Raw genomic sequence first — 16,504 nt, 5'->3', positions numbered from 1 at the left:
AGCCCCGACCCGGCAGCCCCGGCCGGAGGGAGAGATGCGCGCCGCGCCCGGCTTCCCAGACGTCAGCCGGAGGCGGGTCAAAGGGTTAACAGCAATTAAGCGGAGTTGCTCCCGAAACAAAAGCCGGGTTTCAGCAGAGCGTGATTTCACCTGCCGCGCGAAGGGGGGCCGGGGGGCGCGGGCGCGGGGCGCGGGCCGCGGAGCCCATTGTGTGGGGCGCGGCGCGGCGCGGGGTGTTTAGAGGCGGGTTGTGATTGGTGGAGCAGGGCGGGGCGGGTGGGCGCGGCGCGGCGCGGCGCGTCTTGTCAGCCCGCGAGCCGGAGCGCCCCTGCGCGCGTGCAGTCCGCCTGCACGCCGAGGCCGCCGGACCCCACGCCCGGCCCGCGCGGGCGCCCTGAGCCGGCTCCGCGCGCCTGGCGGCTACATGGAGAGTGTCAGGTTGGTCCCTGTGATTGATCTTTGCCGTTCTGCTCTCCTTCCCCGGGCTCCGCGGTGCCAGCTTCCTGGGGCCTCGCTGGGGAAGGCAGGAGCGCCCGAGGGTTTCTAAGTTGAGTCTTTTGGAAAAAAAAAATAATAATAACCATCGCTGTTTATCAACTTGGGTGGGAGTTGCGCTCTGGAAGTGGAGGCGGGGGGAGGGAGTGGAGGGGTGGGAAGAAGCAGCTCCAGGCCTGTGGGTCCTGGAAGAGAGAGATTCCCCCCCCCCCCGTTTCTCTCTTGCTCTCCTTTTTTAAAATGTTCATGGGTGGGGTGTAGTTGAGAGTTGAAGGAAGTCCTGCTTGTGTTTTGCTCTCGCGCTCTCGCTCGCTCGCTCTTTTTTTTTTTTTTTTTTTTCGTTTGCTACTGGTTTTCTGCCGTTCTGGCCTTCAGGCAGCCACTTTGGTAAAGCCCTCGCCATCACTCCATTCGGGGGACGTTTCTGGGGTGTGATTTATGTCACTTTCAGAGCGTGTGACATATACAAGGAGCCTTCCATCTCAGTGTAACCCGTGTGGATGTTTCTTTGCTGCTGATAGTTTGTTTCTATATCTGTCTAGGCTATTTTCAGCTTAGCTGTTCAAATTCAAGGAGTTCACACACAGTCACGGGGGGGGGGGAGGGGGACGAATAAAGCCGCACACAGAAAAGGGCAGGCTGGCGGAGGGACACTCAGGAAGGTTTGGACGTCTCAGCTGTGTTGTATTACTTTGCTGGTTAATTAAGTAGTGAGTGGGCTTTGGGTTAGGACGCGCAGCAGACTGAGGAATTGTCAGGGGGTGCTCCCATCCGAACCGGCTTTGACTGTAGCTACCTCAACTGTCAGAACTGCCTGAAAGACGGTCAGTGGAAACGAGACTTTCTTGGTTCCCCCCGCCCAAGTGTCGTGATGGGAAGGAGGGGACCTTTAGGAAGTGGGTGGTAAAGTTTTAGAGCAAAGTACATATAGACTCTTTCCTCTTTGGGATTAACTCCTTCAGGGCCTGCCGGTTCGGAGCAAAATATCTAATAATTTTATACTCTTGTCCACACAGACCAAATGTTCTAATCAAGCCAATTTAAAAATGCAAATCACCTAATTTCCATAGATTCCAACACTCTGAAAGTGACACGTTTGGGGGAAAAATTAAGCCTAATAACAGGAAATGTGACTCATACTATCAGTGACTAATCTGCTTAAGAAAAAAATAAGTTGCATTTATTTTATTAGGAAGTCAGTGTTAAAGAAGCCATTTTTTTTTAACTTCAAATCGAGTGAGGTTTTTATTTTAGAGGCGGCCTTTTTAATGCCTTTTTTTTTTTCCCATTTGTTTGTAATAGATTTTCCAAGAGGAATGCTCGGTCAGAGCTGGTTTATGTGGTAAAGTGTTCAAGCTAGCATGTCATTGTCAAAAACCTTAAACAGGATCACATTAAGATTCTAGTTTAGGATCTGTTGCTGTTATTGTTGTTTAAAAGAATACAAAGCTTTCTCGAATATTAAGACCCGTCACTAAGTAAACCGAATGAAGACTGAAGCACATTCTCCTAATTGATGCCCTTCGCTTACATTGAAAAAAGGTCTACTTCTATTTACGTGATTCTTTGTAGCTGCCTGACACATTTCAGTGGAAAGTGTGTAAAAATGAAACCAAAATACAGACTGCCTACCCAGAGACACTGGCTGACTTACTCTAGGATGTGATAGAGCTGAACTGAAAACGGATTGGGCTGACACTTGATAATCAAAGTTGATTTATTGTTCATTAGTACTGCATTAGCCCTTTCAGGCAAGACAGTTATTTGTGTAGTGGCCTGTCAGGAGTAAGACTGTGAGCACCTGTCATTTCTAAGGCATGAGATAAGCAACCAGATACTAAGCTGATGCAAATAAAAATACGTTGGACTAGGTAAAGGACCACATGATCATAAATTTTTTCTTTAAAAGAAGAGAGAGCAATCTGTAAGAAGAAATCTATTAACAATATATATATATATATTTTACCCTAGGGATTGCTTATAGTATGAAAGTAATGGGCTTTATGCTCTCTTATTTGCCTCCAGAACTTTCTTTTCTACCCATATGTGCAGCTCATTTGTTAACAAGTTGGTCAGTTAAGGAAATGAGGAGTGTAACATGTCAATTCTTTAATCTGAGTAATTCAAGAAAGGTAGGCTTCCCATTTGTGTTGTGTTTTTAAATAAACATATTTCATTAAATGAAACTCTCCTAAGCATGGGCTGATTATATGAAGATGTGATGACATCATAGCTAAGCTATGCTAATGTCGGATAATAATGTCAAGGGCAGTTTCTGCAACGTGTTTCACTCTCGATTTTTTTCTTCCCTCCCTGGAAGGGAATGATCTCATGACATACAATAGAAAACAACCTAAGTGTCAAAAGAAAACAAAATTAGTGAACTTTTGTCTGCAGCCATAGAAACGCAGATTAACTCATATTTTTCCAGAGGACGGAATGGAAACATTCTGCAAGAGGCTATATAGTGTATTGTCTTCTCTGAATTTTCATTTGACAGGGATTTTAGAGGCTGTGATCTTAATTAAATCTCAACTAGCTGAAGTAATGCATCTAAAGGCATGCAGTGTTGCGTAACCTTGCTCAGTTGGTAAACCATAAATCATCGGAAAGCTTGTGATAGGAGTGGTTGGCCTGAATTTTGTTTGTTTGTTTGTTTACAGTCAAATGTACTGTAAAAACAAAACCCTCACCATCACTGCCTTGTATTTGCAAGTTGACAGGAGCTGTCACTTGAAAGATAAACTCTTTCATGACGCTGACCAGTTCTGCAAACTTTTCAGCCAACCTCCACACAATTGCAAGACACAGTGAAATTAAAATCCAGATTAATTAAAAGCAATGTAATTTCAGATTTATCTCAGCTGAGTAAGGTGGCAGAAGTGTGCTGGTGTTACAGGGTTTTACTGAGGCAATCAGGAGACGGTAGTGTGACGAGCTTCTTAGCTTGAACTAAAATGTGAATAAAATTTGGCCAAAAAAAGGAGATTGAAGAAATTTATTTTACTCTGTGGCTTAGTTGTAGATGAACACCACTAAGGGGAAACTTAAAACTATCCTCTTAGGAGTTTGGCAAATAGAATAATGCGAGTCCACTGCAGGTAGTTCTTTGTGATTTATTAGCGAGGGATGAGGCAGCAACAGTTGACCAGAGAAGGTTGGAGTAAATAAATACATAGTGTCTGGTGTGTGTGTTATGTGTTAAAATGCATATGAATTTGATGACAAGGAGTTACAGTCATTTAATAGTTATTAACTAGTCCAGATCTTACAAATTCTACTAGTGCTTGTAAATACTAGGTTATTTACTTTCAGTGTCTTTTAAACAGATGTGTTTTTTTACTGCTGCATTTTTTGGTTCATATGTATGCTCTAGTAGAAGCAGCCATCTACACATAAAAATTGAGAAAGCTATCCTGTGATATATTGATTTTATATATCTTTGTACGTAAGATTTCGTATAAGACTAGGAGTTATGTTGCTGATAAGCTGTAGCTCTCCGGGGGCAGAGAAGGACTATAGCTTCGTGTATACCTGCATGGCTGGGTTTGGGGACAGACATGAATTTGGTTTGGTTTTGATGAAAGATTTCTGTTCTTGGCAATAGCATGAGATTTCTGGACATTGGTTTCAGTCATTTCAAAGTGTGCAGTACTTTTTTTTTTTCCCCCTCCTCAAAAATGGCATTCTAAATTCAGTTTTATTTACTCTTTTTTAAAAAGAGAAAACTCAGCTACCTCTTAGCTAAGCAGTCTTCTACAGATGCTGGGAACTTGAACTATCTGGAGAGACCTGAACTGGGCCTCTACTTGAGGACTGTTGGAATAATCTCTGAGTCTTTCTTCCTACCTGACAGCTGTTTGAAGAGAAATTAATTTAGAATGAGAGAAATAAATATTGAATACATGCACTGTGCCTCCTTTTCAAATCCGGTTGAAAGCAACGAATCAATGAAGTTGCTGGCTAAATGTGGGGGTGCACTTTTTTGGGATACCTTAGTATCATGTTTTAATTTTTAAGCTTTATCAGGCCCTTAAATCTGAAACATCATTGTTCAAATAACTGAGAACAAGGTAAATCAACAACATCAAAAAGGTCGGCTTCTGTGATTTCTCAAGGGCTTGTTATTTTGTACTTCCCAATTCTATTTGATGTCTTGACAAAACAAGATGACACAGGGGAGAATACATTAAATTTTGATTTTTTTCATCTAACCTGTTACTGTTGTGGCAGCTTAATTTCTTTTACTTTGTCCTGAAGATGGCTTTTTGTACAATTACTCTAATTGTCACACCACTTCATGCGTGTGGGTCTTCATGGCTTTCCCATTAGCCTTGATTTTACTAGGCATTTTGGAACATGTTTTGGCCTTTATCACATAGGGAGCTTTGGGTTGGGCTTTGTCTCCATTAGAAATAAATCAGTGAATGGTGAGATTGTCAAAGAAGCAACTGATGCTTTCCCATTAGAATCTAATTTGCACCCCTTAGCTTAACTGTGATAGATAAGGTAAAGGTGTTGGAAATAGGCAGGAGAAACTACATAATTTGAGAAACAGAAGTTATAATTCTGAAAAAAAGGGGAAAGAAAGGGTGATTGCACCCTCAGTCAGGCCTTAAAAATGTTGGAATGATCTAATTTTGGCCTACCTGCATGTTTAAATCCAACTAAAATCCCCCCTGTATCTCAGTAAATAGTAAAATATATATGTATATATATTAATTATATGTATATGATGTATATTTTTTCGTAGTTAAGCACCCTGTGATATTTTCTGTGCTGGTTAAAGCATGAAGAGCTGTCCATTTAATTCTTAGTCTTAGAAAAATGTTCGATGGGCAAAAGATCAACATTTAACTTTTCTTCATTTAACAGTATCCGTTGATCTCCAGCTGCATCTCCAAGTCGTCTTTCCTTATTCTAATCATCTGTGTGTGTCAAAGAGGATGGATACAGTTGCCTTCCCTTTCACTATTTTTGAATAATGCTTCAATGTAAGGGAGCTTATGCAGCCAAGGCCTCTTCTTTTTCTCTTCAAGAGCTAAAGATCTGTGGGTAGAGTCTATTCTGAGGTACCTTCTTGGAATAATTCTCCCCTCCTCTTCTTTACAGTACTTAAAAGACGATTTTTGTTGTTGTTGTTCATATAAACTGTCAGAGCAGGTTTGATCCACGTGCACTAAGTTTTTTCCATCCCTCCTCCGAGAGAGAGACTGAGGAAGGAAGAGGGGGCATTTTTCTAGATGATGATAATAATAATAATAATAATAATAATAATAATAGTTGCTAGGTTGAAAAGATCAGGGCTTATTGGATGATTATTTTCACGTGTAGCTTCCACTGTTTCCTGTATTTAACAGTCACTAATGGGAGAAGTGTTTTAATTTATGTAAACTTTACATTTTTATGCAAATGAAGCTGATATTAGAGCTAAAACAGTTACGCTGGCGCCTAGTGGAGTAACCTTACGTGGGGGGAAATGTGAGAGGAGAGCAATGGAGGTCCCACAGATGCCTGTGCTGTAAACAAATATGAATTTATGCCACTTTTTACAATTTAGAGACAAAAGAAGAGCTCAGAGAGCGTTGCCAGGATTGCTTATTAGGCTTGATAACCTGAAATAACTCCTGATTGGCAGGCAAGTCTTGGCCATACAATTCTTCCTGAAGGAAGGATAGCCTTTCTTGATAGAATGTAATAAACAAAATGATAAAAAATGAAACGCTAATTGCATTTTAAAGAGGTCTTTTTTTTCCCTAAAATTTTAATAGGTGGTTGTATTGTTACTGAGAGAACAGTTATGCTAATGACTGACTACTTAGATGATTTTGCATTAATATAATAACCATTACCTGCCTTAATGCTTTGTACAGTATTGTGGCAAAATAGCGAAGCCTAAAAGAGTTATACAAAAAAACAGAATTCTATAATGGAACAGAATTATACTTTCCACGTGAATAGCATGCTTTTTTTTTTTTATTTTTTGAAGACTGAAATATTATGTCAGAAATGTATTTTCTTTCCTACTTTACATGGTATCTGTGGCTTTTTGGGTTTTTGTGTGTCTGTGTGTGTGTTTCTTCTTCTTCTTTCTAAACACCATGGGGAACAGATAGAAGCTTCCTAACTTTTTTGTTTGCCGATATATCAGTTGTATCCATTCGGTTATTAATTATGAAAACTGTTGTCTTTCATCGGGGGGGGGCTTGCTGTTTATTTTCTTTTATACAGGCTCGCTTCCACGTGATCATATCAAATTTGACATAGGTGTGTGTGTGTGTGTGTAGCCATTTTCTTTGGTTTTGTTTTGATGTTCTGGAGCATTCTAATTTAATTCATTTTGCTCTTATTTGATGAACCAAGTGACACTGCCTTACCTGGTCAGTTATCATTCAAACGCAGCCCGAGGTCTAGAAGGGACTTAAGTTTCTTGGGACATCCACGAGGTGAATAACCAGAGATGAAAAGTAGTTTCTAAATTCTTAATCCAGAGAAATGGAAATACAGCAGTATTTAAAATGTTTTTATCTTCTCATTTGCATTATTTGTACACATAGCAATTATGAGAAATGCTGAGGTCCAAAAATCTATGTGTGTTTATACCTGGCAGCATTTCCTTGGAGTTAACGTGCGTGTAAACTAAAGAGAAAGAAAAAGAAAGGATAACATGTTATTTTCAGTATTTATATTGTGTCATCTCCCCTCCCACCCAATTCCTCCAATTGTGTCCTAGATTAGAAATCAGTATTGTTTCTGTGGGTGTTTTTATTTGTTTGTTTGCTTTTTAGATTATTTTCTTCCCCTTCCCCTTACCTACCTCTCCCTGTTGAGGATGGAGGAGAAAAATAAGCCATATTATTTTAATACTCTTCTAGCGTTCAGATGATATAAAGCCATTTGGAAGTAAAAGAAAACTGTATCAGGCAGAATTTACACAGCACTGGATGGGCTTTTCACAGCACTTATTGGTGCAGAGGACATCTCCCCAGTGGCTGGTAGGAAGGTAGCAGCAGGCCCACACCAGCAGCCGTATCCCAATGGCCCCAGCACAGCTGTCCGGCTGCCATGTTCGCAGGTTTGTGTGCACCTGGGGTGGGCCACACCCAGTTGGTATCAGTCAGCAGTGTATCAACCAATTTTTTTTTTTTTAATTCATGACTTCCCCTTGAAACTCAACTAAAGAGTGTTAACTGTGTGTGTGTGTTTAAATTCAGTTTTGTATGCTAGCATTCTTTAAATGTCTGCCAGAAGTTTAATTTGAATTTCTGATCCCTGAAGGCAGCTAGACAGAATCATTCCCGTTCTTCATAAATTGCCTTCTATGATTCATTGTTAACTCATAAAACATACTCATTTCTATATACTCAAACAGTTAAGGTAGTTACAGTATCGGGGGTACAGGTCTTTTTTTTTTTTTTTTTTTTTGCATTATATTTAAATTGTCATTTGAGGAAGAAATCAAGCATTAGCTTGAACTCCTAGTTAAGGCATGAGCCCCGTACCACACAGAACCTCAGAAATTAATGTTTTTATCTAAAGGAGGGTAAAGGAGGTGCATGGAATTGGGGGGGGGAGTTTAGTTTCGACTGAATACTCTGAAAGAGGGGCTCATAAATATTAGAGTGCTGTAGTTAAAAACTCACATGACTGTTTGAAATACTATTGATTTAAACCACTGGCTAGATTTTATGAATCAAAGTGTAATTTCGAAGCCTTGGCCATATTTCTCAATGCTGAAGCACTCTCTCTTGTGTGCCTGTACCTGCTTTCCAGACATTCAACACAGGATTAAATGATAGTAGTTACAGTGATCAATAGGTTAAGACCAGTACAATCACTCTTGCCGCTAATGACCTCAGTAGTAATGGGCAATAAAGTGTGGGCTATAATAGCCTCTCGCTGGTACCGCCTGCCCTTTGATTCCCAGTATTAGGAGGGACTAGCTACATGAAAAAGTTAGACGTCGAGAGCTAAGGCAGTGGCTATGTAGGCTATAATTCTTAACTATTTAAAGCCCCACACTGTGCTCAGATTTTTTTTTTTTTATTTTTTATTTTTCCTTTTCCCACCCCACAATGGTTTCTGGTTCATTTGGCTACGTTTGCGAAAGCTTTCCTTAACTGATTTTCCTGACACGTTGGAGGAGGAACTTTGGGAAAATCTTAGTTTTATTATGTTTATAAATGAAGCTCGAGCCCACTTTGGAAGCTCAGAGCGAACTTGTGTGAAAATGTGGTTTCAGAGAGGAAAAGCAAAGTTAAGGCCGTCAGGATCTAAGAGCCCACTTCTGATTGTTCAGAGACTGGTCACCGGGCTGGAGGATTACTCAGGCTTCTCGCCCCTTTCCCTCCTTTGGCTGTGCCTGCTGCTGCTTTAAGCATCTGATTACTTGTCACCACCTCCGTCGAGATGTCCAAAGGGAAAAAGGAGAGGAGACTCAAGTTCGTTTTACTGTTCTGTAACATGACAACAAAAATTGAATAAATAACTCTGGGAAAAGGAGATTTAAACTGTTGACTGTATATGAGGGTTTAAAAATCAGCTGTGTATGTAAGTCCTTTTTTAAAACTTTTCAGATCTGTTTTATTGAAGCATAATTTACCTACATAAAATGCATTTGTTTTAAGTATACAGTCGGAAGAATTTTGGCAATTGTATCCATCCTCTGTGACCACCACCCCAGCCAAGATAGATGGCATTTCCATCACCCCCAGAAGTTCTCTGGTGCCCTTCTCTTGCATAGGCTCTCCATAGTCCGTCTAAACATTATGAGCAAGAGATTGTTTCTATGATGGTTTCTGTTGTAACACTGTTAATTTCACGTTCATCACCAGCTTAGATCTTAACACCACCCTGTTCCTGTCTGTTTTCCTGTTCATCACCATCAGAAATTTGGCTCAAGAATATTTATATTGTACATCATCCAAGAAACGCAGGGGAAAAAAGAAACCTTAAACATGGTTCTTTTGTTTGCTTAATCAAACCTCCCTGTATGATGATGCAACTCTCAAGGAAAAGTAAACTTCTATTGTGATACGTTGGCTTTCGCAGCTCAAAAGATAGAGATTGGCACCCAATAGAGATTGAAAAATTCAAAAAGTTTCTGCTGTATGAAGACAGAGTGGACTAATTGGAATGAATTTCTAGGTGGTTAGATGTTTTGATCATGTCTTCTTGGTGTTTGTCCTAGATTAAATGCAAGTTCACTGTTCTAATCATTGGTGATATTTTGTGCTGCGACGTATCTTTTTAAAAGGATAATTTATCCACTCATATACATCTGTCCCTGTTTGCATATAAAAATATTCAGACATGCCCATCTGTTTAAAATTACAGTGTGTCTACATCTATGCTTAAAAGGCCACTGCAATAGGAAGAATTCATTGATGACCTTCCAGACTAGGGTTAATGAAAATTTTCAAATGTTCCAGCTAGTGTTTTCCAAACAATGTGAAACTTGTGCATAAACATCCCCACACACAAAACATGCCCGCAACAACGGTGGAGGCTGTTCACTGTACGTGAATCTGACCTTCAGGAACCTTTTTTAGTTCATCAAAATTAGTGATGCTGAGAAATCGGGACATCAGTGCATAATGACTGTGAAATTAGGAATGAGAGCTCGCTATGCAAATGACAGGACAAATCATGTGAAAAAGTCAAGATAAACTGCATATTAAGACATTATGTTACATAAAATTAATACTGCATTTCTCCCTTTTGCTTACTGCTCCTCTGAAAGATTTTTAAATTCTTTTATCTTCTAATCAGCTATTGTCTGCTGGGTTTTTTTTTTTTTTTTTAAGTGGCACACAGGCAAAGTGCAAAACATGTTATTACCTTTTATTGTAATACATGAGATGACAGCAGATCCTTTTTAACAAAGTATATCCTTTACTGCTTCTCGCTTCTTGCTGTCACATGTTTGATTAGAAACCAAAGAAAAGTAAGGTGGTTAAATATTACTGTTAGAAGACATACAGGTTTTGTCTTTTCTTTCATTGTTTTTTTTTTTCCCCTTTCCTTATCTTTTTATTTGGTGTGTGTGGGGGGGTTAATTTTTCATGCAATAGTCTTCTTGTATTACGGGGCCTGACAAAATGGTTCTCGTGTAGTCTGCAAATTAAACACAAGTGCAGTGATTATTTTGAATAGCTAAATTACATTCTAGAAAGCTTGCAGAATTCATAGCATTGTCATTAGGTATCCGCTTGAATACAATTTGTGTAACCTTGGCCAAGACAGCCTGTCATTTTAATGTCAGTGTTTTATCTGAACAAGACATCATCCTTTCAGATACAGCGCGCAGGTTCCTTGCAGAGATGCCCGTGCAGAAACGTGTTAACAGTTGCAAATATGAAATGCTATCAAGTTCATCACTGTAGCTGTTTGTCACTGAAATGTCATGGAAAGCAGCTTTTAATGGTATCGCACATAATATGAAAGAATTGAGACATCTGTGTGCTGGGTGAATAAGGAAGGCTAAAAGGCATCAGAGGAAGGGTCTGTGCTGAAGTTCGGAAGGTGCATTCAAGGTTCAGCTGTCCACAAGACTCAGCGTTCATTGATTGTTCTTAAAACCACTGTCCACAGAGGAAGGGGATCGTATTAGCTCCAGCCGGGAAAATACTGGTTCCTGTTTGCCTTCTTCCCTAAAACAAAATTCACATTGGCGTTAACGTGCTACATCTCACTATGACCAAAGACTCATTCTTATTAAGAAACTGAGATCATACTAACCTCACTCCAGGTAGCATTTATTAAGCCTTTACTCCTTGTTCGTTTACCAGACCATCGGGAGCCCTTGTCAGCGGCTACAGGGTTTTCTTTTATTTTTCTTTATTTAAAATCAATGTGCCTGATAGATTAAATAGGGTTTGTGGCTGCATCCCCTCTGGATAGATGCCCTGCACTTGGGAAATTGGCCAGTCCTGGAAGCAGGCTGATGCCGGTCAGTCCCTGGACCCGGAAGGCTGAGTGCTGCGGGCGTGCAATTTCCTGGCTTCCTATTTATCCTTCGTTAACGTTCTAGGTTCCCGTGTCAGTGGCTATGATGACACCTCAAGTTATCACTCCCCAGCAAATGCAGCAGATCCTCCAGCAACAAGTGCTGAGCCCTCAGCAGCTCCAGGTTCTCCTCCAGCAGCAGCAGGCCCTCATGCTTCAGCAGGTAATGGTCCTTCCTCCTTCCCCAGCATCCCGTGGCCCCTTGGGGCCCGTCCCTCCTCTCAGGATTCCCCTCACCTGAGCAGCTCCTTTGCCCGTCGTCGAAGAAGCGTAAGCAGAGCAGGGAGGGTGGGGCAGGACGCAGCATCGGTCCCTGGGTGATCAGGTGCATTAGCATCTCTGAAAGAGAGGGACCCTGCCAAAGCCACGAGGGTTTGGGCCTGGAGAGTACCCAATGGACTGAGATTAAGGCTGTAATTGGACTTGGTAGAAATAAGATCTTTTAGGCTTAGGGGGCTTTGCGCTCTTTTATTTGGAAAGCCAGAGGCTTCTAAATGGTGTGAATCAAAGCAAAACAGGGAGCACGTCAGGAGCAGGTTTAAATGTGACAGCTCTTGAAGTCCCCATCTCCACTCAGAAGCTTACAGAATTTTTCTTTTAAACATCAAGAAACGTCTTGGAGTTGGTTAATTGTCAGGTGTAGAGTTGATTTTACCTCTTCCGTGTTTGCCGATGCTGAAGCGAACTTCCGGTGCCATTGCGCCGTGGGGGCCTCATCGTCGGACTTGATGGACACCTGAACCAAATAGAGGAGACTCGGGACCATAGGGATGGGAGCTGCTGGGGTGAGGCCGTGGGGACAGGACAGCAGAGGATGCTCCCCACGCAGTTGACGTAGACACTGAACACAGGTCCCCAACACCGCCCGAGCCTATCACTTAGCCAGCATGTACGCGATTTGCGGTAGAGATGCACCAGACTCCCTCCGCAAGGGCGCTCTGGCTTTGTTGTACAATCAAAGGTCATCCCTTGCCTTCTTTTAATTAGTTTGTGTAGAAAATGGTATGTTTCTCATCAGTTCATTTTGGAGATTACTTTTCAAACAATAATGCCAAGAAGAGTCAGCGTGCGCTGAAATTTATTGTCGGGTTTCAGACTAAAGGTCAGGCCGTTACAGATAAAAGGGCGCCATTTTTCAAGCCGCAGCGCGTACATGGCGCCGAAAGGGACAGTGGCTTTGGCGCTACCCTCTGTTACTTACCGTCCTCTCTTTCCTTTGTAGCAGCAGCTTCAAGAGTTTTATAAAAAACAACAGGAACAGTTGCAGCTTCAACTTTTACAACAACATGCTGGAAAACAGCCTAAAGAGGTACCGACAATACATATTTTACTTTCAAACCGCACATCCCAGAGGACTCTCTCGTGGCGATTAAACTGTCATTCATCTCTTAAATGATTGCACAACTGAGCCGACTCTATCGGTTCTCAGCCTTCAGACCGAGAGTTATTGTCCTGTTTTCTTTCAGAGTTTTCTGGGTTCCATTTGCCGGCTGCCACGTATTTTATAACACCACCCCAGGTGTACCTCACGTGGGCACTGGGAAGAGGGATCGTGGCAGAAACTTTAGGGCTGCTTTTGCGAACTGGTACCACTGAGGTCCAGGATCTACCTGGGAGAGGTGAGGTGCACTCAGGGAAATTATACTTGGTCGCACACTTGGTTCCCCCCCCCCCCCCCCGCTTCCAGCTCAGAGAGCTTGAGTAGGTGGTGATGGCCTTTGCCTTTGGAAGAAGAATCTCTTACCCCAAAAGTCAGAGCGAGATTCAAAACACCCCGATCTCTGTTGAACCTCTTCCTGCAAGTTGCACGGGTCGTAACTGCTAAAGGCAGGCTTGGACTGTTTGTGTTTTCCCGAGAAGAACTTGCGTATCACAATAGCTTCTGCATACACGGTACTTCGTAAGTGCCCGTAGTGATCACACGTGCCCACCACCCAGTTAGGTGACAGTGTTCACTCCGTAAAAGGGAAGGCCTTCCCGGGGAGGGTTTCTGTCCCACCTTCTGCGCAGTTCCATGTAGCTGAGGCTCAGTCAGATGGGGGAGTATCTCTGGGCATGTGTGCACTATCGTGACATCTTTCTGCCCATTCCAAAGTTATCCGCTGTCACTTATCTCCTCGTGTTTTCACGGTGGACTCAAATTCTTTCCATTTGAGTGTTCTCCTTGGAATGACAATTCAGAGTTTGATAAACAGGTCCGAATCCCGCTGAACAGCTTCTGTGCTGACCCAGAGGAGGCAGCCACTTGCTTTAGTTTACAGGGAGTCCCATCAGGTGACCCCACCCCACCCCCACCCCACCCCTGTCCCTCGCAGGAGCCCGGATGCTGAGCTCAGGTGCCGGGAAGCGCTCGTTTTACATCCTGGGAATGAGCCAGCCGTTCTCACTTTGCCGTCTCCTCCCTCTGCACAAATTGGGTACATTTTCCGTGCCCTGCCAAGTTTTCATCCTGGAGTCCTGTTTAGCAGCCTGGGTGGAAACCCCTGCAGAGTAGGGGCAGTTTGGGGGTGAAGGGGCGGAGGCGTTTTAATGAAACTGCTGACACAACCTTAAGTACGGTGGCGCGCTACCGGGTGCTGCTATAATAAAAAAGGGAACAGATTAAAAAGTGTCTAAAATGTAAATCTAAAGGACTAACAGTAATTAAAATGGAAATGGCACAGGGAGGGAAGGCATGTAATTGTGAGATATCACTGTGCAGAAGGCTCTCAGCTTTGTTTTGCTGGCTGTTTTTCTAATTCAGTAGGGCTTACTCATCAGTGGCAGTTCAATGCGCGTTAATGACTCTGGGATTGCAGGCATCACTCTGGACAAAGAAATGATTATTGTGCGGTCAAAAGAAGTTCAAAGACAAGAAGGGAATTTCAGTTTTTTCCTTAGAGATCCACATTCAAGAGCATATAAATTAAGCCAAATGTTAAAAACCACAGTCTGAAAGCTGACTTCAAAGTCACAACTCTCTAATTAATGAACTGCGAGCTTCAGTTTGGACAAGTTGTGGTTTGATGCGCCCATAAATCAACATGACAGGCCTGTTTCACAGTCTCAGACAGTGCTCGTCACTGAGTCACATCAGATGTAAACACAGCAGAAAAAAGAAGGGATATGAAGGAGGTGCAATTGATCAACAGAATTGGTAAAAACCCACTTTTGAAGCACATTATGCATGATCACAGGAAATGGTTACAGCCTCAAGAGGTTTCCCCTTCTGCTGTTGCTTTTTTGAATCAGATTTCTAACAGCCTTCAAAAGGGAGAATAAGAATTATGGAGTTTCTCCCCTGTGGCTCACAGGCAATAACCCCCTGTTGTTATTTTGTGCTTCTTTCTTTTCAAAGGCATCAAAATTTAGTTTTTTAAAGATCTTTAACTCTATATTTGAAGACAAACAAAAAAGGGCCGCACTGTCATTCTTATCAGTTACCGGGGATTGTGTTTTTCCTTTCTGTTGCCACTTCTTATTAACCTCTTATTTGGTCTGTTAGACATAGTTTGGAATGCACGTCTGCATGCTGGGAGAACATGAAAGTTCAGATGAGCTCAGAGGGCACATAAAGAAATAGGAAGCCGAAAGTTCCACAGCAGAAGGAAGGATAAAAGTTAACTCTCCCAAACTGCTGCTGTCAGAAAGGGGGCATCTCGGGCGCTCAAAGGCGATGGTGGTGTCAGAATTTGGGAAGGGAGTTGCCGGGAGAAGGGGGAATACTTTGTATCTGAACCCAGGGGAAGGTGGTTACACTGTAGTAGCATTCGGCATCTCCAGGACACTGCGTTTGTCGTGGTCACCCTTTGCCATCCCTTTCGAAAGGCAGAGATGACGTTGCCTTCACATCCTGAAGGGTGGGTAGACCCAGACGCGCGGGCACGTCTCCTTGGATTCTAGCGGTGTGTTCACAGTGCCACTGGATGTGGCCGAGACCTGTTGTAACAATGATGAGGAGAGCCCTGTTCCCCGAAGGTAAGCGGGGAGCCTCCTGAAATTACCATGCAGGTGGTGGGCCTTGTGTGCTGCCATGCAGTAGAGTCACATGGTAGCAATTTCATGATGTGGACTGGTGGTTAGGATTTTAACAAGGTCTGAACTCGGATGTTGACAGATGGAACAAGTATATTAATTTACTGAATCCCCAGTCATTAGTGGCTCATAATTTTTGAATCGGCAGCCCTCCCCCTCCCCCGCCCTTTCCCCTCTTTTGATCGCCTCTGCAGTAAGTCACTTGATCCTGGGCCAGAGCAACGTACTTTAGTCTCTTTTTTTTTTTCCCTAAAGTTGCCTTGAGATGTTTCCTTGAGAAAGTCAGGCCCCACGTTGAGTTTAGACCTAAGACCTTCCTTGGGAGGTGGGTGCTCTGTAGCCCCAGTACAGCTGGGATTTAGGTGACGGCTCATGACTCTTGGACGGGACGGGTGTGGAAAAGAGAAGGCAGAATTGATTTTAAGTCGAGCCACAAAAAAAGATCCCATCCTGTGTGGGTGAGGTAGGCTAAGTTGATTGTTTTAAAAGGGCCGTTTGTCCTGGGCAGTTATGACAGTTTATGTTAGGCAGTAGGCAGGAGCGAAGAAAGGAAAACAGACCTTTGACTGCAGCGCCAGGGAGGGGATTCGAAATGCAAGGTTTATCAGGGCATTTTAGCATTTTAACACCGACTACTGACCTGTCCAGGGGACTGCACGGAGACCTTTTTTGTATGCATTCAATTGTGAGAAGTAAACAAACGGGCTCGTATCCTGTGTTTGGTAACTGGGTGGGGAGCACAGTTTGGCAACCAGCGTTGCTTTTAAATTCTTTCTTTGGACAATGGGCCTTGTATACTTTTATATCCTGACTTTTCAAACGCGGACAGCTCTCATGAGCTTTTCCTAGGGATGGCCACAGAGACAACAGAACAGCCATCAGTCATTTTATATAAATACACAATTTCTAAACATTTCATTTACAGTAAGATGGGAAACACTCTCCCCAAAGTCCAGCACCCTCCCTGCCCCATGATTTTCTACTTCAA

At 42.7% G+C, this 16,504-nt stretch overlaps 1 protein-coding gene across 1 annotated transcript in view; it reads left to right on the top strand.

The window, feature by feature from the left end:
* The first annotated feature begins 331 nt into the window (after positions 1–331).
* FOXP1 (forkhead box P1) overlaps positions 332–16,504 on the top strand; it is a 103,925-nt gene continuing 87,752 nt past the window's right edge. Inside the window, exons 1-3 of the mRNA XM_082664555.1 lie at positions 332–438; positions 11,528–11,665; positions 12,728–12,811. Of these exons, the coding sequence (XP_082520681.1) occupies positions 11,546–11,665; positions 12,728–12,811 (204 nt within the window). The 5' untranslated portion in view covers positions 332–438; positions 11,528–11,545. The remainder of the gene's footprint in view (positions 439–11,527; positions 11,666–12,727; positions 12,812–16,504) is intronic.

Source organism: Grampus griseus, assembly GCF_964374135.1.
Source record: "Grampus griseus genome assembly, chromosome: 10".
NCBI lineage: Eukaryota > Metazoa > Chordata > Mammalia > Artiodactyla > Delphinidae > Grampus > Grampus griseus.
The sequence above is the reverse complement of the archived record's forward strand: the minus strand, read 5'-3'. Positions and strand labels throughout refer to the sequence as shown.